Below are 24701 nucleotides of genomic sequence, written 5' to 3' on the forward strand. Positions count from 1 at the left end.
TGGAAGAACGATGTAAATTAAATATGAAATGATTTCAAATAATCATTGCTTATTATTAATTTTCAATAATAATTTATTTTTCACTCAGAGTCATGCACTACCTCCGGTCCTAATTATAAGAACTAGTTGACTAATTTAAGGAGATTAAAAAAAAAGTTAAGTTAGTTATTTGTAATAAATAGCTGTTGTTTTTCCTAAAATATCTTTGCTAATCAAGTGTATTAGTTAGAATTACTATTGTTAGAAGGATTACCTTGAAAAAATATATAAATATGATAGACAAAGTAGACTGGGGTCTTATATTTAGAACCAAAATGAAAGTCAAACAAGATATTATATTAAGGACCGGATGTAGTAATTTATATAGTTAAAATTGCAGTTGAGTTTTGATTTTTAATTTTAGAAAAAATTTAATGATTATTTATTTGTATTGCGTTTACACACACTCACACATCGCAGCTGAAAGTATCTCAAACAGGATGGCTACCCCTTAGTTGGGAAATTAAATTAAAGGCCGATTTCACATTTGATGCCCTTATTCTACTAACAGAAAATAAAACCTCATCTGTTAATCAACTCTTTTATCCAATTGAAGTCGTGCTACGAACATCGCTATCTTGCATCATGGTCTGGACCATAAAATTGTGATATCTAAATTGATACAATAACCAACTCTAATAAATGAATCAAAACCTCCCCTCTCTACCTCCAGGGAGAGTGATATATGGTGGAAGCTAAGTTAGGTAAAAGGAGTAGTAGGTCTGAAAATGCCCAACACCTCACATGGAAGGGAAGGGAGTGAGAGATTAACGAAACTGGTGAGGCATAGCCTTCTGCCTTCCACATAAAATGTGACCTCCACCTAACTTATTAAATAGGTACTCTTAATGGACCACATTTGATCAGTCATTAAGTCTTCTGTATTATAGGCTCCATTTTCTGGACTTCATTCTACCATAAATTAATTAACGCCAGCGACATTTCAATTTGCGCATTTCTTATCATGCCTTGTTTGTTTAAAACCTAATTTTTAGAAATTTTTAACAGTTTGCATCTGCATTCCATTCCCACTTCACCTCCACGGAGTGTTCGCTACAAGTATCATATCTCTAACTACTTTTTGACCCTAGCCAGTCTTCATTGAGAGCAAATGATATTTAAAAAATGCATCGCGGTCTAAGTTATGAGGGGTTCTTGACAATATATACCATAAATGCTCACGAGAAACAAGGTATTGACGGTAGTACGGAAGGTTCTTAGTTAGTCGTCTCATACACTGGGAACCTTCACCTCTCTGGTTCCTTCTTAAGCAAAGATAGATTGATGGGATCTTGTGCATTAATTATCAAAATATATTTTGTCGATCTTCCATAGTCCATTCACTTGCATTTTGCTTGACGAGCACGCATTAATAGGAGGATATTCCAGATCATGTTTCCCTCCGCTTAATACTGAGAGTTGTCGAACAAGTGAAGACTTTGGAGTACTGATGAAATAGTACAGGAGAGATGAACAGAGATGATGAATGTGAAGATGATGAGTGAGGTTATTTTATCATAGGCAGAGTACAAAATGGCAACTAAGATTAACTGTCTTATCCTATAAATAAAGCAAGCCCACCAGCTGACAGGCTTTTTTTTTTTTATAGTGAGGTCAAAATGCATTAAAAAAGATAGTTTTAATATATCCAACCAGAAGAGACCGGGCAAAATAAGAAGTGGGAAGAATTGATAGGACAAGTATCCTGTGCAGTAAAGAAATTAACAGTACTAAAATTCCTAAAAAGAAGCATAATATCCCTAGAAATAGCTGAGGAATTCCCTAAAAGTTCTTGGATGAAAAAAGTCTTTAAACAAAAAACTTGCAGTGGAAGATTCCGTGCCTCGTCTAGTAGAGAAGAATTAATGATCCATAAAAGCCCACTTCTGAAGCATGAAATCTAGAAGTTACTAGTGTCTGTATTATAACATTTTTCCAGATGAATTTCTGCAAAGATTGCCCTTGAAACCCAATCCAGGCAATGCAGGTGGAGACTGGCTTAGCTTTCTTGATGATTGTCCAACCACCAGCTGACAGGCGAAGTTTCAACGTGGAGTTAGTTTGAATAAACGATAAACAAATGAGAAGGTGGGGTTTTAAGTTTGGGAGGGGGCAATGTGTCCGGTTTGGGATTATATATCGCTAGCTACTTGAGTGCTTGACTATAAATATATAATGGCTTGGCTTTTGGGTAATGTGTCGTTTTGAGATGCCAAACCCCAATTTAACGGCCACGGATTATGGCAATACAAGGAAAGAAAGGGTCACAAAGTCAGGATAATAATCGTCACACGCACGTAACGCAACTGCCATCCATATGCTAGTCATCCATTCGATTCTTTTGTTTCGTCCACACGTCTCCTTCTGTAACTTGTTCTTTGGTTTTAGGGGCGGCTATGTAAGCCCTGCCCAACCCATGTTTCAAGCCACTATTTCAGCATCTCTTGATCAGCCCTGCCCCGGGTAAGTAATATTAGCAATTGATAATATTAATGAACAATGATGTCACACCAAGCACATTATTTTATACTATCATTACATAGATAGTAATTAATGATAAAGTACAAGTGCTCACCGTGAACTTCAATAAAGAGCACTAAATCCATTATAATTTACTGAGTTTATGAACTGATTATTAATTGATAATATTAACGACGTCACACCAAACACATTATTTTATGGTCTCATGTATGGGGAAGGGAAGGTGAAAGGACTGAACCTTGCTATTGGGGTCGAATGCTTGCTAAGCAGTGGTGTGTTCTCTGAATCCAAAATGGTTGCTTGTAATTGCATATTTGACTGCAAAACATAAAGAGAGGGAGCCACAAATTTAAGAGGCCTTCATTGGCTGTCCACCCAGTGGCGTACACGTCTACTTTGGAAAAAGGGAGATAGATATATCTGTTTATGATGGGGTCACACGCACCTAAAAGAAGGTACTCCCATATGGTCACAGTTCAGAGTCGTGTATGAAACTTCAGCTTTTAAAAGCGGCTAAAAAAGCAAAGGAAAAAAGACGGTGAGTTATAATCCACACGCACTGAGCAGTTGTTTTCAAGGGATCGATGAAAGAATGAAGCAGCCGCTGAGCCAGTTGATGGTAAAGTTGTGTAGTGGGTAACAAATATGCATGGTATTTATGCGAAAAATCTGACAACTTATTCATAAAATTCAGAAGTTGCATATTGCCATTTTTATTTGAAAGGGTCGAAACAAAATTAGAAACTGCGTGTATGTGTCAGATCTTAAGCTCCCCTCAGGGCAGGACAGAGTAAAATAATGAAGAGTGGGGGGGGGGCGGTGGGCGGTTGATGTGACGGGGAAATCAAAGACATGATCCAGCACGAGGAGATGGGGAGATTTTCATGAGGGCTTGAAAATGAAATGAGGAAAACAAGCAAGAAAGTGAAATGTCTTCAATTATTCGGCGAGTGGGAGATGGTCATGTTGGGTCACATGGGGAGCTTAATTCCTTCGCGCACTCCTCAACCCCACAGGCACGTTATAACGTACCTTCCCATTATATTTTCAACCCTTTGTCCCGTCTAACCTCTCGCCCCATGGATTCCTCTTCTCCTATCTATTCTCATGTGGGAACCAAACATATGCTTAAAGCGGAAAATGAAAAAATGTGATTGTAAATAGTCACGTCTCGCGATTAGGTACGAAACCTGCCATTCCCGTTGGCGGATGAAAACCGCGCTTAAAGTGACGGTTCCCTTGAATATCGAACTGGTCTTGAGCCTGTGTTTAATTTCTTCTAATTTTTTGTCAACCAGAAAAGAGAATAAAATTTATTAAAAAAGGTATGGGACCATAATAAGGGGGAAAAATTATGGGCCAGTTCTTAGTTTCCCTCACACTCTGATTGTTATTCTGATTTTTGGATACTTCGCAGCGCATAATATGATATTTTTCCAAGTTTATTCACATTATGGAGAAGATTCTACGGGGATAGGCAAGTATAGGAATCATTTTCAGTGTTCATCGTAGTAATGTACCATGATACTTATTAAATCTTAACTATTCAGATTTAACATGAATGATCGAGATTTAATATTTAATGTTTTTATTTTTTTCAAAAATATTTTTCTTTAATAGGTACAAAATTCAAAATAAATGTAATATTATAACTGTAATTTTTTTAAAAAATTTATATTTATTTTGAATTATATAAATATTGAAAAATATTTTTTTAAAAAAACAAGAATTTAAGAATTTAAATCTTAACCGTCCATAATAAATTTAAATAATAAAAATTTGATGAACACCACAACGAGGACTAAAATTGCTTTCCGAGTTAAGAATTATGAATGGAAAGAGAGATATTTCCTCCCAGAAAAGGCACGTGAAAGATGCCACCGACAGGGGGTGTTGATGCCATTCCCACTGTTGGCTCATGGATCACTTTCACTTCGCGGGATGCCATGCCGCTCTCATGCTCCACAGTACTCCACGGGCGGGTAAAGCGGTTGTTATCCATTCGCTATTAAGGGGTGTTTGGAAAACCCAAAACCATGGTTTCAGAAGTACTTTTCCGTAAAACGAGATAATCTCCTCCACATATTTACTTCGTAATCCGTAAAAGCACTTCTGAAACCACGGTTTGGTTTCTATCCAAACACCCCTTTATACTCGATTTAGATTAATAAATCATTCTCATACAGGCCACTGCCCATGCACTTATGATTTATGCATGATTTGAATGATTGTCAACCTGCAAACCCCAATTCAATTACAAATTTTTAGTTTTCGACTTTTTCTTTATGACTCTGTTTACAGGTTAATGGGCGGGCCTACAGTTATCATTCAAGTGGTGCATCCACTTTTATTTCAATCCTCAATCTTCTTGTTCTTGTTTCTCTGCTTTTCAAATTTTGTTGTTGATTTATATTTTCAAAATCCTTGTTAGTAGTTATTGAATTTCCAGGGCCATCTCTAGTTTTATCGCATAAAAGGGCTAGTAAATTATGTATGATTTGACTTTCTTAAATAAGATAATGTATGTATATTTGGGTTAAGGTGCAATTTTAACCCTAATCTTATTTGTTAGGTGTAATTTTGCTTCTGATATTTTTAGTGGCACGATTTTGACCCTGATCTTTTTTTTTGATGTAATAGAGTCAAAATTGCACCCACAAATCAAAGGCAAAATTGCACATGAGAATTAAGATTAGAGGTAAAATTGCACCTCTAAAAGATTAAGGGCAAAATTGTACCTAAGAAATACAATCAAGATCAAAATTGTACCTTAACCCTATATATTTATATAAAAGAAAAAAATTTTCCTTTTGTATTGAAATGAAAAAGATCCGAAAAAAAATTAAGTAAAGACTCAAACCAAACCTATAAGTTAATATTTGGATCATATAATTAATAATTGTGTGAATATCATGGAAAACAATAGTTGCAACTACAGCTACTCTTTTTTAAATAATGCTGCGTGGGGCACGGCAGTTTTTTAAATCGATAATGGCATCCATGGAGTCAAAATGATTCCCTCTTTCCATCCACGCCCGCCCCCTGGTTAGATTTTTTTTTTTTTAAAATCCTTCAATAAATTCTACGAAATATCAGATAAATTGCTATTGCTATATGTGATATTGCCAGGAACCAAAAAATTGAAACATATTAATTTTTAAGGTTTTATTGTGATTAAATTTTATTCAAAAACTTATTGCAACTTGAAGTTGTTATACTTTAGAACTGAAATTTTTTAATTGCATAATTAAAATTATTAATTTTTAAGATTGTATTGTGATCAAGTTTTATTTAAAGATTGATGTAAGTATATATATGAAGATAGAAAATTGTTAATTTAAAGTTAAAATGTGTTAATTGAGAAATGAAATATGTTAATTTAGAAGAGAAGAATTTTTAATGAAAAGACATTAAAGTTAATTCATAAACTTTAAAATTTCTCTTTAGACCATGTGAGCTGATTAGAAATTTAACAAATTTAATGACCTAAATAAAAATTTGGATTATTTAAAAATATTTAAGGGATTTTCCCTAACAAATATTGTTAAAAACGGATGTTAATATATATTTTTAATTTTAAATAATGTTTTTACCCTTGCGCTGAAAAATAACTTATTTTAACATAATTATAGATGACAAATTAATAAAAAGTATACTTGGTTATAAATAATACTATACCGAGTCCTTAATATAACAGTTAGTTGATTAATTTGAATAGAATAAAAAAACTAACTAAATAAGTTATTTATAATAATTAGGTGTTGTCTTTCTGAAAATATTCTTATTAATTAAATATATTGACTAGAATTATCATTATTATAAGGACTATTTTAAAAAAATATAAAAATAAAATAAATTAAAATATTATATTTAAAATAAAAATAAAAATTAAATGAACTGATAAAATAAATAATAACGACAACCGTTCTCTGGTAAAAAAAAAAAAAAACGGCAACCGTTGTAGTATTTGAGGTGAGTTCGGGTTGCCGAACACTGTTGTCGTAACGTAAGGGTGCGAATGCGGCCGTGCGGGACATAATTGGCATTACTGTTGACACGTGGATGAGCTTTTACTATCTTCACGTGATGACTCAGTGCTCCACGTGGCAGTAATACAAGAGAAAGGGGGTAAAGTGGGTCCTACGCGAGGCTCCCTCACGTCACGGGTAGTGGGTTTAAACTTAAAACGATGAAGACGAAGCCGTCCAAGCATGCCCCACCGTCCAACCCCATGAATTGAGCCCACGCTTATATTTTTCAACTCAATAGTCCATAAACAGAATTTTATAATTAAGATTAAAAATAAAAAAATAGTTAATTAATTTGAATATATTAAAAAAATAAGTTAAGTTAGTTATTTATAATAAATATGTACTATTTTTCTTAAAATATCATTACTAATCAAGTTTATTAGTTAGAACTATCATTATTAGAAGGACTATTTTAGAAAAAATAAATAAATATGATCTTATATTTATAATCAAAATAAAAATGAAACGAGATTTTATATTAGAGACAAAAAATAGTAATAATTTATCATGCTCCCCCAGTCCTCCTAGTTGCTTACCCCATCATCATTTAATTTAAGTGGAAGTTTGGCGGCTTCGATTTAATATACCTTTTTTGTTGGTCAAAACATTAAAAAAAAAAAAAACTGAATTCTCAAGTTATCCTTAGCAGCTGAGCTCGCCATCGCTAATAATACTATCAGTTTTAAATATAAAACTTATTTTATAATATACTCTTTCTGTACTAAATATAAGACCCTTATAATATAAAAGTTTTACATTTAAGATCAGAAGAGTAATTTATACTAAAAAATAGATTTTATATTTAAAATCAGATGAGTAATAAATAATATTTTCTGTACACCCATCAAAAACTGATTCTGTTCACTGAACAGCGAAAAATGCCATAGAATATAAAATGATAATAATTATAAAAAAATTGTGCTGAGTAGATTTTAAGTTGTTGCACTTGATGTGCTAAGCATCCGTTTCCTGGCAACGACATTTTCTTGCTTTGCTTGTGATGTTGGTCGTCTTTTAATTTTTGCCTTACTATTAATGCAATATAATCAGATGATTATGAATGGGAAAAATCCATTAATTTAATGCATAATAGAAATATACTCCTCCAGTCCTTAATATAAGACCCAATTCTTGAGTTGGTTTTAGTCCTAAATATAAGACTCATTTATTATATTTATCAATTTTCTCTAAATTACCACCATAGATACTTTCTCAACCATAATCAAGTAAAAGAGAGAGATGAGGTATTAAGAAAGATAATTGTGGTATTTTAGGAAAAATGTGTCATATTTCTTATAATTAACTAACTTACCTAACTTCCTTAATCTAATCAAATTAGTTAAATAGGTTTTATATTAAAGATCAGAGGAGAGTAGTATTATGTAAAGATTGAAAACGAAGCAAGTTAAATGTAGCATGTTGTCATTTTTGAAAAGGACAATAAAATTATTTCTATACAAATGGCCACAGTCTTGCCTCATGAATATTTTACCTTTTTCTCTGTCCTGATAACCACAATTGCCTATTTTCGCGCACTCGAGCTATTTTACTAATCTAATATTATCTCCAAACCAATCCTCTTCACGTTGACCTCATAACCGATTATATTAATTAATCTTCCTCTCATCATAATTACGTATAAAGCATTTTTTTTTTATAAAATGAAAATGGAAAATGCTGCCAGAAAAATTTTGATCAAACGAAATAGGATTTTTTATGCATAAATTAAAATTCAAGTGGGGAATTATTGTATTGATGTCTCACCTAGGAGGGGCCCAGTAGTTAAGTCATGGGGCATCGAAAACTTGTGAGGGCCTTGCTCGGGGTAATGGCAAGCAAGTTAAAACGACTTCATAGGGTAGTTGCCGTTATAGCCTACAGTTCCTTTTCCTCTCCAGTGGGGAGCGTGCGTGCAAGTGCGAGCTCGAGGCTCAAAGACCGATTTTGGCAAAAACACGAAGAAGGTTGAATTGAAGCCAAGCCTCTCTCTCTACACCATTCGTAAGTCGCCAAGGCTCAGTTCATATATTTTGAGCTTTGCTCTGCGTACGAACTTCAGTCACCGGCAACAAAACGACAGATACTACGGAGTTTGACGCGATCGCTGAAACTGACCCGTAACATGAAAATGCTGAAAGCGGGCATAACCGGAGAAGGCATCGACAAGAAATCAAGTGGCCGGACGGTGTGGTGGGAGTGAAGCTGGATTCTTCCAGCAGGGAGTTGCTCACATGGGCTTTGGTTAAGGTTGCTCAGCCTGGTGATTTTGTGGTTGCTCTTCATGTTCTTGGGGACGATGGTGAGTGAATTTGCTTGCGCCTGAGGATTGTGGTTGGTTCAAGCATTCGGTTCTTTTCGGTTTTCTTGCTTCTTGATTCCGTGAATTGAAACTGGTTTTTCCGATGTGGGTTTTGTGTAGAAATTGTGAACCGAGACGGGAAGGCGTCGCTTCTTTCGCTTGTCAAGGCATTTGACTCTGTTCTTGCTGTTTACGAAGGCTTTTGCCATTTGAAACAGGTTTGATTCCATTAGTTCTTCTATTCTTGCTGAATCTTCTTCTTCACATACTGGCTCTTTGCTTCTGTTAAAACGTGATTCGGCAGCTCGCTGCGAATTGCTCACTCTTGAGTCTAGCAAAACGTCTTCTCTTTTCTTTTCTTTTTTTTTTCCCCTTACTCTTGTAAATGAGGGGCTATCTTAACTAATTTCAGGGTATATCTTAGTTCAGAATGATAGAAAATTTATTTTGCCATTACCAAATGTTAAATATCAAATGAGATTTTGGTGGCAACGATGCAGGTGGATCTAAAGCTCAAAATCTGCAGAGGCTCGTCAGTCCGCAAAATCTTAGTCCGAGAAGCAAACGCCTATTCTGCAACTCATATTTTAGCGGGGACTGCTCAAGGCCTTCATAAAATTCGAACATCTACCTCCGTAGCTAAGTACTGTGCTAAGAAGCTATCCAAGGACTGCTGGGTTCTTGCTGTCAATAATGGAAAAGTTGTATTCAAGAGAGAAGGCTCATCAGCAGCTCCTGCTGACCTGCAAGGTTTCGAGTTTTTCATATTTCAGAGCGTTTTGAATCTCATGATTACCGTAGAATTCTCACTCATCGAATTGTTGCAGGGGTAGATAGTCGTGCCAGAAATGGCTTGCTTGCTTCAATTCACCGGACATTCAGTTCTAGCTCCAAAGTACTACATGATGACAACACAGGAATACTTGACAAGGGTACTTGCAGAATTTCCGATAACAGTTTGGCCAAGGCCTTTCTTGATTCTACAGAAACCGTTCAGAAACGGAGCTGCTCACTTTGTGGTCCATCACATGCATTGCCAAATCCCGCTTGCAAGCAAGCTGCAGAAGAGTCTTCTGGTGATAGTGACAAAGATAATTCTATGTCTATAGTGCTTGCGCAGACGGCAGAGGCAGCATCAAGTGCTAACGTTCTGTCAGTCAGAGAATTGCCTGAACTAAAACCTGGTTGGCCACTACTACACAGGACAATTTCATCAGGTCGGCAATCTCCTGGGCGCCAGACCTCAGTTGTTCAGTGGGCAATGCAGTTGCCGAGCAGAAATCTTTCATATGCCGGGGATCATGCTCACAGACCAGACAGTTCTGATCCAGATCATCATCAATCTTTGGCTTTGGATGGCGAGAGTGGTGCTATTGTTCCAGTAAGTGCTCAAATAGGGACTGCCTCTTCGCCTGACCATAATTCAACGAAAATTCCTAAAGAATTGGATGGTCTTCATGAGAAATACTCATCAACCTGCAGATTGTTTCAGTACCGAGAACTTTTATTGGCTACGTCAAATTTCTTGCCTGGTATGCTGTAAAGTTAATCTGACTCTTGAAGTCCAATTTGTCAAAAAGAAATTTTTTTTTTAATGTGATTACCTATATGATTTCAGAAAATTTGATCGGGGAAGGAGGAAGTAGTCAGGTTTATAGAGGCTATCTTCCTGATGGTAAGGAACTAGCAGTTAAGATCTTAAAGCCCTCTGATGATGTTTTAAAGGAGTTCCTTTTGGAGATAGAAATTATCACTACCTTGCATCACAAAAACATTATTTCTCTCCTGGGATTCTGCATTGAGGACGGCAATCTTCTTTTGGTGTATGATTTCTTATCAAGAGGAAGCCTTGAAGAGATTCTTCATGGTACACCGTCACCCATCTCTAATTACATTTCATGGTCTTGTTAACTTCTTATTTACATCTTGTTGTTCGTGTCAAAATAGGGAGCAAGAAAAATCCACTTGGTTTGGTTGGACCGAGAGGTATAAGGTGGCAGTTGGTGTTGCTGAGGCTCTGGATTATCTGCATAATAGAGATGTTCAACGTGTGATTCACAGGGACGTGAAGTCATCGAATGTATTATTATCTGAGGATTTTGAACCCCAGGTAATTTTCCTTCCGTTAGATGGATTCCCATAAATTTTTAATTGTTTACATTGGTGAATCTTCAATTTTTCTGCTTAATTTTCTACAGCTATCTGATTTTGGGCTTGCTAAATGGGCATCAACCTCATCATCTCATATAACTTGCACAGACGTTGCTGGGACCTTTGGGTTTGTACCTTCAACTCCTACATTCTTCACCTTATCCATAAACTTATTATTTGCGTTAGGGAGAAATACTCTTGAAGTGGTCCTAAACTTCTGAGTTTACATGTTTTTATAGCTACTTGGCTCCCGAGTACTTCATGTATGGCAAAGTAAATGCTAAGATTGATGTCTACGCATTTGGAGTCGTACTCCTCGAGCTTCTAACAGGAAGAAAGCCCATAAGCGGTGATTATCCTAAGGGTCAAGAGAGCCTCGTCATGTGGGTATGTCTATCCAATCCTAATTCTAGCCTCTGCTCCTTTACTTCATCATCATATGTTGTGGTCCAATAACTTCTTCTCTTAAATCATTTTTCAGGCAAGTCCAATTCTGAATAGTGGAAAAGTCGCACAATTATTAGATCCAAGTCTGGGTAGTAACTACGATCAGGACCAGATGGAGAGGATGGTCTTGGCAGCGTCGCTCTGCATCAGACGTGCTCCGAGAGCCAGGCCTCAAATGATCCTTGTAAGTGATCCGATGGGGACCTTTTCCCCCCATTCTTTTTGGCTGGAAAACGACCGGACTTTATTTATCTTGCTTTTCCTGCATCATGCGGTTCTACAATTGTAATATGCATATCTGATTCCTTGTCTTTATTCTCTTGTTTGAACGCGGTGTAATATTCTCACTCGTCTTCGGTGTATTAAATTCAACATGCATATTATTTTGGACCGCAGATTACAAAGCTCCTTCAAGGTGACGCTGATGTGATGAAGTGGGCAAGGTTAGAAGCTAACGCTTCTAAGGCATTAGAAACACACGACGATGAAGCTTGTCCACCTGCTAATTTACAGTCACATCTGAATCTAGCATTCCTTGATGTGGAGGATGACTCGCTCTCCATGTGCAGTATTGAGCAAAATGTCTCGTTAGAGGATTACTTGAAAGGCAGGTGGAGCCGCTCATCAAGCTTTGATTGACCAAACTTACTGGTTAATTGCCGGAAGAAACTGTCCTCTTAGCTGATGGATTTGTAGATAAAATTTACTTGCCTCTTCTATTTGCCTCTGCATCCTCCATGGGGTTTCATAAACGGGTCTAGGATGGGAGGTTGTTAATGTACCCTCCTCCTTCCCTTAACAGTCAGGAAAGCTAGTCTAAAAATTTTGGACTATTTTCCTTTTTGGTTGTAGTCTACTGGAAATTGTATCGGTTTTAATACTTGTCTATCGGATAAAGTTGTAATGGTAAAAGTGTAAAAGATGAACTAGCTATATATGCTGATCAATAAGGCTAAGAGTAATTTTGTGTCTGATGGTAACTAATTTTTTGGGTTTTAATCTAATCTAATAACCATTCCAAACATGCACTTAATATCTCCTTTCTTGCATTCTTCACTTTTTCTCGCATGTCGCAAATTGATGGATGGAAGTCGTTGGCTATTTTAGGATTCAAATGGTTTATTTTATTGATAAGTAAATACTGGCAAAGATAATAAAGTAAAATATAACATAACATTTATTAATAAGTAAATATAATATATGTTTAATTTATTTTAATTTCTTAAAAGAATGCCTTGAAGAATCAGCTACACAGATTAACTTGTTTTTCAAATATTGATTTTTTCTAGTTAAAAATAACTTTTTAAAAAGACAGATGTCGTAATTTGAATCTTTTGGTTACACCGACCCAGGGAAGAAAAGAAAGGATGTCTATAGGAGAAAGTGCATCAATTTTTCAAAACTCCCCTCCACTTCCTTCTCTTCTTCCCGATGAAGGCACCCCGCCATGGTCTGTCGAAAATTTTCATGAGTTTTGGCTGCAATGTTTATGCACAACCCAGAACCAAAACGACCTAATCTTTCCAACAAAATTTTCCCTCGTCTAATCCTCTCGTCATCTTGTGAAAATGAAAGTGGGAAGAGAAGAGCAATTAAGATCTAACCAACGCCGGTCGTCGTGAAGAGATCTTGTGGCGGAATAAAATGCAGTCTCCGGCGAAATGGAACTTTGGAGAGTTGGAACAGAGAACTGTATTGGTAAAAAAGAGATATATAACACATAAGTCTGTATCCTTTCTCCCAACTTCAAACACCACATCACTCATTTCCAAGATGGAAGTCGGCCGCAAGAAGCTAGTGGTCGAATATTTCATCCAAAATGTCATTGGGTTGAAGATTTTGCTGGAAGATGGATCCACTTCAAGATGACATTGTCCTCTTTAATCTTTCGCTGCAAGACTTAGCTGTACTGTAGTCTGGTTCGTGGCGTCACGTCTCAAGGTGTGAAGCTTCGACTTTTAAGTTTTTTAAGTTATCCTGTAATAGTTGCCAATAAAAAGATGGTGAAATATCATAGAGGTTGAAAGATAAAATTTTCAAATTACTTGTTTCGATGAATATTCCTTTATATCAAGATGTTGCCAAAGAATCCACTAAAAAAAAAAACGATGTTGCCAAAGAAAAAAATGAATTTCTTGATGAGGAAAAGTTGCTTTTGGTTCTAGATTGTGCATCAGTATTATATAGCCAGAACTCATGAAATTTTTTGGCAAAACATGGCGGGGTGGCATCATCGGGAAGAGGAAAAGCAAGTGGAGAGGGGTTTTGAAAAATGGATGCACGTGAGAAAGAGAGAGAGAGATTATTGTCAGGCAACATGAATAATGACAGAAATAGTGATAACACATAAGATAGAAAAAATTTGATATGTCATCCTTACAGTGCACAAATGCCGTGGTGCACCGAGAGCACGCAAGAATTTTTCCGTCTATTGATAAATAAGTATTATAAATATAAACTTAAATTTAAAATAAATCATATTTATAATACAATTTTGAAATTTGAAATATACTAAACAGACATTATAAATAGCTAAATTCTTTTGCCATAGTGTTGCATATCCGTTAGTCTATACACATGAATATATTTCAATTTAAATTGCATCATTTTTGTAATACAATTTTAAAATGTAAAATATATGAAACAGACATTTTAAACTATTTATATTTTCTCTGCCAGAAAATTGTATATTCGCTATCACAAGTAACAAGAATATTTATCTTTTAGGATATAACATTCATCCTGCAAGTTATAATTTATCTTTGATTAGGTTGGCAAAAGAAATTATCTTTGATTAAATTTGATTTGATATGGCTGGCCAAAAAAAAACGAAGGATTTGATATGGGCCAAGCAAACATGGATTGCATGTTATCCAGTTTCAGTGGTACCGGCCTGCCTGTGCCAGTTCAAATAATGTGAGAAGTGAGAATCAATGGTTCCAAGTCAAACGCGGCTACCTCGTTAACATTCAGCCGAACCTTTACCAAAACTAGTTTACTTGCAGGCTCCGCCTGCAGATTCTCAAGAGGAACACGAGTCCTACTTGCACGCAGTGGAAGCTTAGATCCCCAATTCTCTGGATTTCATCCATGGATCACTCATCCCACTTCCATCACCAGCACCAGCATCAGAATCAGCATGCAAGGTACGCTCCTCTTCCCCCTAATCACCCACGCCATTCACAGTTCCCCGAAGATCCCTGTCTGCGCCCTCACCAACTTCCTCCGCCGCCACCGCCGCAGGCACCAACTCTTCCACCCCACCCCCTCCTCCTTCTCTTTCCTATCGAACCGTGCGCAACACTCCTCCAACGCATCCTCACCCCTATAATCCTCCTCATCAATCCCAGTTTTCTTTCAAGGCTCCAAACTATGCCAACCGTCCGGTTGAAGAAGAACGCCCTGTATCTTCTAGCCACCCTCACGATTTCACACATTCGCAGAGGGTTTCAAATCGGATGATCATCGATGATGACCGTCCGCGCCATAGTCTTCCTGATTTCGATTATCGCAATAACGATAACCGCATCGGTGGTTGGAACCCGCTGAGGGTTGTGTCAGATAATCGGCCGTCGAGGCCTTACCCTCCAATTGACTTTGACCGGCAATTGTATCATCAGCACCCATTGAATCACAAAATAGCCGCGCCATATCCGCCTGTTGATAAAGTTAGGTATAATTCAGAGGGCAACTCGAGGGGAAGAGTTGATCACATTGATAGGTATGAAGTCAAGACAAGGGAAGAATTTGCGTGGGGTAGAGGTGATGAGAAATATCATCGCCGCAGGGATTCTGGATCAAATCTCCATGCATCTTCGGGAGACTTCGGAATCATGTCTAGTCAGAGTACATTATCAAGGGATCTTGATTCCAAGAATGGCGATTATGTGCATCACGGCGTGGAACGGGACAACGAAATATCTAGGGGTACTAGAAGAGATGGACTTGGTGATAGCAAGAGGTGGGTAAATGATAGGAAGGGCCCCAGAGACCCACACAGTTCATCTTTTGAACTGGTAAACAACGAGAACGGTGGTGATGGTATTCGTCTAACCTCCGGAAGTATTATGGTTCAGAATTGGGTAGATACAATAATAGAGGGAACAGGGAATCTGGTCATGAATTTAGTCGGGCTCCAAAGAAACAAATTCAGAAAAAGAGCGCACTTCTTAGAATTCAAATGGTAAAACCAAATCACAAGAACCGTGAGATTGAACAGTTACAATATACCAGCCATGGTGATGACACAAACTCTAATTCCTTTAGAGGGAAAGATCAATTTGAGTATTCAGGTTATGGGGTCAAAGCAGAAGAGAGAGAAAGAAGTCCTGTTGAGCTTGATATTTCTTTTAAATCAAATTCTCTGGTGGCTAAGGCAATTGTGGCACCTTCAAGTTCTGCAATTTCTGATGTCGATATCACCTCTGTTTCTGATACAGATTTTGTTCCTGCAGAAAAGGGAAAGAATAGTCTGGTCTCTGATAGTGATTCTCCTGGTTTAAAACCTGCCAAACCATCTATGGCTGCTGTAAACTTAGGTGGGTCACCTTGCAAGGTGAATTGCATCCCTAGTTCAAGCAAGGAGTTTAACTTACAGAAGAAGGTCTCTGACAGTTGTTCTCGGCGTTGTGCCGGTGTACCTACTAATTGTGATGTGAAAAATGAGGGGGCTCAAACCCCTAAGGGAATTGTTTCTCATGAAATTACCAACTCTTGTTCTGTTAAAACACATCCAAGGGTAGCCAAGAAGAAAAAAATTGTAAAGAAAGTGGTGAAGAAAGTTGTTTCGAATCCTAAATTAAATGTCTCAAATTCTATGTCATCAAATATGCCTAACGGAACTGTGAAAGCTGATAGTTTTAATCCTTTATCTACCTCTGGATCTGACAAAACTGAAACTTCTTTAAAGGAGAAAATCACTGCTGTCGACAAGGTGCCACATAATTTGCCTTCTCCAGAGGGAGGACATCTGCTGCCTGATAGTAGAAAGGGAGATACACTTCTGCCTAGTACAGGGCCAAATGCCAGTTCACGGGAGCATGAGGCTGATGATAAGGCTGATATAGGGCAAGTGGATAGAATTGAGAGAAGTGAAAACATTTCTAATACTTCTTTGGGTGCTTTTAGCATTAAAGATGTAAAGAATGATTTTGATTGTCCGAAGGCAGATGATTTTGTCCATGGCTTGCGTGGTAGTCCAAATAATGACAAGGCTTCTGACGCTAAGTCACCAAATAGAATTACATTTGCTGACATTAATAATGGTGATGATGTTAATATGCAACTTTGTCAGAATGAAGCTCCCTATCACCTCACCACTATTCTAATGTGCAATATTTAGATAATCAGTTTCAGGTAGAAGATGACAAGAACAGCAGACTGTCAGCATTGGCTGAGAGTGTAATCAATACAGATGTTATAAACACATGTAATTCTGCTGATGTTAGTCTGGCTTGCTTGAGTTATAATGATCTTACTGGTAATGCACAAAAGAACATTACAGGTTCTGATTTTGAAAATGATGGCAAGGAAGATTGCAAAACTAAAGCCCTTACTTTATCTGAAAATGTTATTTTGGAAGAAAACCCAGAGACTTGCTCCCCCGTGCCAAGTGGTGGAATGGATAGTCAAATGGATAGTCTTTCAAGTTCTGTGGAAACTAGGATTTCAGATGGTCAAGAATGCCCAAAACCTTCAAGATTACCAATTCATGTTTCTGATAACAGCCTCACTAATTCAGAAGAGAATATCATGACTCCCCATAGTGTTATTGTCAAAGATTCTGGAAAGGAGGCATCCCCTGTGGATGTCACTGCATCTCCTGGGAATTGTACCACTGAACAGTCTCCAAATGCTAATTCTTTGGTTAGATATGCTGAAGGAGATGCAAATATGTCTAAAAAAAGAAAAGTTGAGACACATTTAAATTTTTCAAGTTCAGATTTCGGGGGCATATCTCCAGAGCCTATGCATACGGTTAGCCTTGCAAATGTGCATGCAACCTTAAGTTTGTCAAAAAATTCAAGTGTGTCAGAAGTTTTAAATCCATATGTTCAAAGCTCAGATTTTTGCTTACAATCCAGCACAGGTGGGGTTACTGTTTTACATGGGAAAGGGGAGGTTTCAGAAACGGAAGTTTACTTTGGACATAGTGGCAGTAACAGCGCAAATAGGACTTCACCAATGTTTAAAACTAGTAGTCACATGAATGTCACTTTATTGCAAGCTGAACTTTGTGATGCAATTGTGGTTGCCACATCTTGTGCAGAAGTTCCTATTAGTATTAGTGATAACAACACGCACCAGAAAGAGGTCGAATTTTCTAGCATGGTTAAACCTTCTGCTTCTCTATCCCTGCCTTATCCTGAGAGTAGTGCTAAATTGTACAAGAATAGCTTGTTTGGAGAATCTTTTGGGTCTATGGATGCAAATACAAATATTACAAAATTTGAATGCTCCCAGTTGCAGCACCCAGCCATCAACTGTCATTTGCATGAGGATGTGGCTATTCCAAACGATCAGTTTCCATTGTTGGAAAATGAGCAGAAAGAAAATTCTCTCCCTGTTGTGCCTGTGAACAACTTTCTAAAGAACATTCTGGTTTCTGGAAATACTGAGAGAGAGAAGATTGATATAAAGGATGTTGAAAAATTTGAGTCCAGAGAATTCGTTGAAAGATCTCCGAGTGCTGATATGAAATCCATTGATCCTCAAACAAAGGATGATTTACCTCTTGAACATCAATCTTTGTCCTGCCCAGCTGATACTGATGCTGTAACAAGCGACTGCAGTACAGTATCAGATATACTTTCTCCGGGGACCATGCTGGACATACTTGACAGTAGGACTTCAGATTGTCAAACAATCCAAAATGAAAGCATTCAAGGGGATGAAAATGATGCGGATAGCACATCTAAGGTTGAACAGGATTGTGACTTAGCTGCTTGTACATCATATTCACAGAACACTATAGAGAATATAAAGTCAAGTCCTGCAGCCAGAAGTGATAACTTGATCACAAGGAAGATGATGCCTCAACCTTTGCAAGTTGATTCCAGAGTTATGACTCAAGGACTGAATTCCTCCTGTGCAGAGCTAAATTATGGCAAAAATCACTCGGGTCCTGCCATTCCTACTACTTTCAAGGGTCGATCCTACTTAAATTTTCCCAAGTCAAAGACATCTGCATTTTCAACCCAGGTTTCAAAACTTCGAACTTGGCATCGTACAGGTAATAATTCTGGTTCTCTACCAGGAAATAATCCTTTGGCAGGATCTGTGCCTCCCAAAAGGTCAGTTTCAGAAAAGAAGGGGAACTTTCAAAATACTTCTTACATTCGTAAAGGTAACAGTCTTGTAAGGAAACATACTTCTGTTTCTGCTTCACCACAATGCACTGCTAATCAGTCTTCTTCTTTGGGGTTTGATGAGTCTCATAAGAGCACTGGATCTGAAATTATGGTTGATATCTCAAATCACACCAATCTCTTGAAATCAGGATGGACACCCGCTTCTCTGGAGAGGCAAAGAACGCCTCCTCTACCTGTTGACACTAAATTACCTAATCATATGGCAACAGCATGTGAGGAGAATAAATCTTCCTCGTTAATAGAACCCCTTTCCAATGCTTTCCGTGATAGTGCATCTGAACCTAGAAACTTTACGGAGCCTTGTGATGCTCCAAATTCTGATGATGCGCTGAAGTCGGATGAAACTGTTGAAAACCTAACTTTTCCATCAAACAACGTGGAGAGCCAAGTTGAAGCACGTGATGAGAATGTGTCTTTGAATTCAAAGAGAATAGTCTATGTAAAGCGCAAATCAAATCAGTTGGTTGCAACTTCAAATTCTTGTGAACTTCCTGTTGCTACTGATGACAATGTCCAGATGGCCTCTTCCGATGGGTACTACAAGAGGAGCAACAATCAGTTAGTTAGGACTACATTTGAAAGTCAAATCAACCAGACAGTTGCAATGCCCACTGTAAACTCTGATAGGCACAGGGCCCGTAAGGCTGGTTACAACAGGAGGTTTGGTAAGAGGCGGTCACTAAAGGGTATGTATGAATAACTCATCAAGTTGTCAAATCAATTAATCTCCGTGCTTATGTAATTCCAGAGTAGGGAATGTAACTTGAACCGAATACTCTTCTTTGTGCTTATGGCTGTAGTAGATATGATTATAGCTTAGATGCAACACTAGATTTTTTTGCTTTTTGCTGTCCGGGCTGTGCGATAGTTGATTGATAATACGCCCATGCTAGATTTATCTTAGGCTTCATGTTCTTTTGGTCTTAGATTGTCTGTTCAGATCAGGAGTCCACGGTCTTCGGAACATCATCTTTTCAGTTCTATATGGGTTTTGACCCTCAAAGTAGTTCTCAAATTTCTTTTTTACTCCTCCATTTTTGTGTTTGTTTGCTGAACTAACCGGGAGTAATTTTGCTAATGTTTTCTGTCATTCTCAGCCACCATTCTCTAATTTGTTTCTGCTGAGGCATCAGGACCAGTGCATTTCCATTTATTAGTTCCTGTTTTCTTGCATAGTGGTTAGATAAACAATTAACTTGAGACTTCATATGCAGTTGTTGGAAGTTCATGCAAACCTTTGAGAGCCTCATTGGTGTGGACACTCTGTGGTGCAAGTTCATCCAAAAACGATAATGACTCTCAGCATCATCCGAAAGTTCTGCCTCAGTTTTTTCCATGGAAAAGAGCAACATACTTAAGGAGCTTCATTTATAATCCTGCTTTGAGCTCCAATACTAATTCGTTATCTGCAATCAGGTACTGGGTGGTGTTTGTTCCTCAATATTTTCTGTTTTGTTTATGGTTATGTTGCGCTACATTATTTGCCTCAGTCATAGTCAATTGCAATGGTCAATTACTGTTTTTGTTTCAGCAAGAAATTGGTTCTGTCGAGAAAGAGGAATACTGTTTATACTAGGTCAACCCATGGATTTTCCCTTCGGAAATCCAAGGTGTTAGGCGTTGGCGGATCTAGTCTAAAATGGTCAAAATCAATTGAGAAGTCTTCAAAGAAAGTTAACGAGGTTAGTTTGGCTTTTGATGCATATGATATATTGGGTTTTTCCCATTGAAATTTACCTTTTAATTTTGGTATAGTTTTTCCTAGTAAAATAGATTTTTCTTCTCACAATTATTATGATCATTACAGGAAGCCACACTTGCAGTTGCTGCTGTAGAGAAGAAAAGGAGGGAACAGAAAGATGGTGCTTGTATCAGCTCTCGGGCAAAGAGTAGGAAAATCATTCTTTCTACAAGAATTTCATGTTTGCTGTGATGCATGTTATGGGTGTTCACCTTTTTAAAATAGCATCTCCTTTATTTTCTGTGTTACTCTGACTTTAAAGTGGTGGTCAATTAGGAGAACGTATATTTCGTATTGGGTTGGTTCGTTACAGAATGGACTCTTCGGGGAGGACACTTCAAAGGATTTCAGGTGTTCAACCTTTATGCCTTAATTTGTTTATTAGATGTTGCATCCCCTTCACCTCCTATATTCACTACTTTTCTTAATGTGTCACGATTGCCTAAAAGAATACATTTACCTGGGACATGCGATTCAAGTAATTTTAAGATGTGCCTTTGGCAAGTATGATCTAGAGCGACAATTGTTCATATTAGATGAGAAATTGGTGATTTGTTTACTCGTATATTAAGTTGGTGATTTCTCATTAACAATGTCATTTGTGAATGATGGCATCTCCGGTCCCTTTAATAATACCTGTATAAGGTATGTCGCGTTTTGAGCTTATTGATTGAATGTTATAACAACACTAAGTTTATCAATTTTACCATGATCATTTTGTTGGTAGAACCTTATGTGTATACAATCGATTATGATACCTTCTCTATGCCCCCTTATGCATCTTGAGGCTATACATCAGTTTTTAGATCCCATATGGATAAACACGTTATGTGCTTATTGAAGAAGAGCTTATGTCAAATAAGCTCTACTGACTTGGGTGTTCTGAAATAGACTAATTCTTGTTAGCCTTGGGATTCTGAAATACAAACTCATAAATTTCCCTGAACTTAAAAATGGGGGGAAAAGAAAGAAAGAAAATATCCAGAATAAATAGACTTCAGGGAAATGCATCGACCCTCAACTTCAAAGGGTCCGCTCTCCTCCATGTTAAGATAGACTCTCCAAGAGGTGTGTTTTTTCATTGGAAAAATATCAACGGTGACGCATATATCCCAAGTGTCAAAATAGCTTGTGGCTAAGTTGGCTTAAACTTTCCCATGCACATATTTTGATAAGCATCAATATCAGCATATGGTGGCATTATAATTATTAGTTCTTGTATTTCTTTTGTTGGTGTCTATGGTGGTAATATTTTCAGAATTATAACGTTTTTTTAACTTCTAATGTTTTCCATTGTTCTTTTCCTTGGTTCTTTTTTTCTGTCAACATGTTTTATGGAATATTTGGCTATATTTCTCCCAGAAGAAAGGCAATTTTTATTGGGACTAATAAAACGTAATGCTCTTTGTAGCTGATGAGCCCCTACCCTCTGCTTCTCTCCGTCCAGGTTTGCATGTGAAAAGTTCATACATTCCAAGGAGATTAGTGATTGGAAATGATGAGTATGTGCTTTATTATATTTATTTTAATTTCTTTGTTGATTTTAATCAGTTGGTAATGGCTTCTTATAGTTTCACTATCTTTACAATTTTGTGTATATAGTATATAAATGATAACTTCCAACATTCACAGGTATGTCCGAATTGGCAATGGCCATAAGCTTATCAGAGACCCAAAGAAGCGAACTCGTATATTGGCTAATGAAAAAATTAGGTGGAGTTTACACACAGCTAGACAACGGTTGGCTCGGAAGCAGAAGTATTGTCAATTCTTTACTAGATTTGGGAAATGTAACAAGGATGACAGGAAGTGTCCCTATATTCATGATCCCTCTAAAATTGCTGTCTGTACTAAGTTTCTGAATGGTTTATGCTCCACTCCCAACTGCAAATTGACTCATAAGGTTTTGTCATATATCAAGTCCTAGGGACTGTATGTGGTCTGCTGCAATTTGCTGATCTGTCTGTCAAGAGTTGATGTCTAAGTTTTTGTTTTGTTTTGTTTTTCCTTTCAGGTTATTCCCGAGAGAATGCCTGATTGCTCTTATTTTTTGCAAGGTGCATAGAAGAAAGTTTTTTCTTTCTGAGTGATTAACATGAAATTACTATACTGACAAGTTGAATGGCAGGTTTATGCACAAATAGAAATTGCCCCTATAGACATGTTAATGTGAACCCTAAGGCATCCGTTTGTGAAGGATTCCTCCGGGGATATTGTGCTGATGGCAATGAGGTATTAGGCTATCATGTTAAATTTTCAGTAAAATTAGTGGATAATATGAATGTTAAGCTTCTCTTTTCACTCAAATCAGACATATCAATCTTTTTACATGCAATTGTTTCATTTCTCTAGCATCTTTGAGGAAACAGGTTTTGTAACTCCAGTTTGGTGATTTGATATTGTCGTTGGGGTTACTATGTCTGTTTATGTTCACACTGAATTTCAGTCGAGTGCGACACCTTAGGAGTGAAATTCAGTTTTGCCTGCAGTTCAAGATTGTATGGACGATTTATCTCGTACCTATAATTTATATAGTAGCTACTTTCTTTACTCTTAGAAACTTTAGATTGGTTGCTAACTCTGCCCCTAAGGCATCCAATTCCTGCCCCATATACAAGTGATTTTGCGTTAAGATTGTGCCATTTATGTGGTCTCAGTGTCGGAAGAAGCACACCTATGTCTGCCCTACGTTTCAAGCAACAGGAAGCTGCACCCAAGGGAGCAAGTGCAAACTTCATCACCCCCAAAAACAAGGAAAGGGAAAGAAAAGGAAGAGATGCGTGGATCAGAGGAACTGTAAAAGGCGATATTTTGGTTCTTTATGGATTGATGTTTCTGAACCTGGGACGATGGTTGTAGCTCCAAGGCAAGGGGAACAAAATAAGGATGGCCTTGAAGGAGAACTTGCTGACTATATCAGTCTAGATGTCGAGGATGAAGACGTTGCTGAACTTCCGGGACGAGCAAGGGAGCAATCAACATTGTGTGATGGTGAACCTGGAGACATAGTATTGGATGATGAGGATGAACTCATTAAACCAGTTCTGATAATGAAAAAGGATATTAGGGCCAAGACATCTCCTGTCTGACAGCCCCCGGCCAGACAAGTGGCAGGGGGACTATTTGTGAAGCTAACGATTTATTATTTGTTCTTAGTTTATATGCCTGGTTGATTTTCAATGCTCTCCACCCGGCACTTCTATGTGTTTACACTGTACAGCAACATGAATATTATATAAATAACCTGCTTCAATATGACCAATTCTGAGATTTCTGTGAACTGAAAAGGTTTCATTCTCCTTTTTTTGTTGGTCGATGGAGTTGTAATCTTCTCATCTGAAAAACCCACTCGCAAGTGGGGAGGGTTGTTTGTCCAGTATATCACACGTAATCCGTCGTATTACTATGCTAAGTAAAGCCACCGCTGCCAATGCAAATAAACAAACAAATAAATAAAATAAAAACTGTCTTGCTATTATGGCAAGCCAACTATCAAAATCAATGTACCACTCTATTCCTATTATAAATAAACACTTTCTCATAAGGAATGAAGAGATTTTATTATAAGTTATTAAACGAGGTGCTGGTATATTTTTTTAAGATTTCCTTAATTTAAAGTTTGATCTAATTTTTTTTTATACTCTTCAATCAAATGTGATTAATAATTAAATTTGATTTTTTTATTTTAAAATAAATTTAATAACTTAACTGATGTGTTAGGAGGTGGGTCTGAGACTATAGGGTGTTTGGCAACCTCCAAACCATGGTTTCAGAAGCACTTTTCCGCAAAACGAGACAAATTCCTTTTACTTATTTACTTCGTAAACCATAAAAATACTTCTAAAATCATGGTTTGGTTTCTATCCAAACACTCCCTGTAAGCACTCCAATGAATGCAGATTATGTGCGCAGCCCAAAGCAGATCAGGAGATTTTGAATGGTGTGATTTAGAACAATGATGAATGGGAATGATTCTGGGCCGGGAATATGGTCTTCCCACTAGCATATGGGTATTCCATTATTTTTGTCTTGTGCGGGCATTATCCTACGTGGAAAAGTGCTCTCGTACTTTTTTTTTTGGTGTTAATTTTAATTTCATTTGTTAATGTGCTCTCGTACTTTAAAAATCAAACTTCCAAACT

The 24701-nt window shown here is 37.3% G+C and overlaps 1 protein-coding gene and 1 pseudogene across 1 annotated transcript; both read left to right on the forward strand.

Moving 5' to 3' along the window:
• The first annotated feature begins 8673 nt into the window (after positions 1 to 8673).
• On the forward strand, positions 8674 to 12428 carry LOC114716707 (probable receptor-like serine/threonine-protein kinase At5g57670; annotated as a pseudogene).
• Positions 12429 to 15509: 3081 nt separating this feature from the next.
• LOC114716708 (uncharacterized) lies at positions 15510 to 23839 on the forward strand. The gene is made up of 11 exons (XM_028901752.1): positions 15510 to 16674; positions 16749 to 19504; positions 20033 to 20234; positions 20350 to 20500; positions 20626 to 20707; positions 20836 to 20910; positions 21971 to 22061; positions 22192 to 22462; positions 22574 to 22616; positions 22688 to 22791; positions 23217 to 23839. Exons 1-11 carry the CDS (start codon positions 15629 to 15631, stop codon positions 23646 to 23648), a joined length of 5253 nt encoding a protein of 1750 aa, XP_028757585.1. The 5' UTR covers positions 15510 to 15628; the 3' UTR covers positions 23649 to 23839.
• The last annotated feature ends 862 nt before the right edge of the window (positions 23840 to 24701 follow it).

Source organism: Neltuma alba, unplaced genomic scaffold, assembly GCF_004799145.2.
Source record: "Neltuma alba isolate B1F8T4 unplaced genomic scaffold, ASM479914v2 tig00011686_pilon, whole genome shotgun sequence".
Taxonomy (NCBI): Eukaryota; Viridiplantae; Streptophyta; class Magnoliopsida; order Fabales; family Fabaceae; genus Neltuma; species Neltuma alba.

What these genes read in the sequence shown, in the direction of transcription:
- LOC114716708 (XM_028901752.1), top strand. Translation starts at nt 15,629, where the DNA reads ATGGTAAAACCAAATCACAAGAACCGTGAGATTGAACAGTTACAATAT. An exon ending in TAAGAGGCGGTCACTAAAGG is followed by an intron (nt 19,505 to 20,032) that starts GTATGTATGAAT and finishes CTTCATATGCAG; the next exon opens with TTGTTGGAAGTTCATGCAAA. An exon ending in ACTGCAAATTGACTCATAAG is followed by an intron (nt 22,463 to 22,573) that starts GTTTTGTCATAT and finishes TTTTCCTTTCAG; the next exon opens with GTTATTCCCGAGAGAATGCC.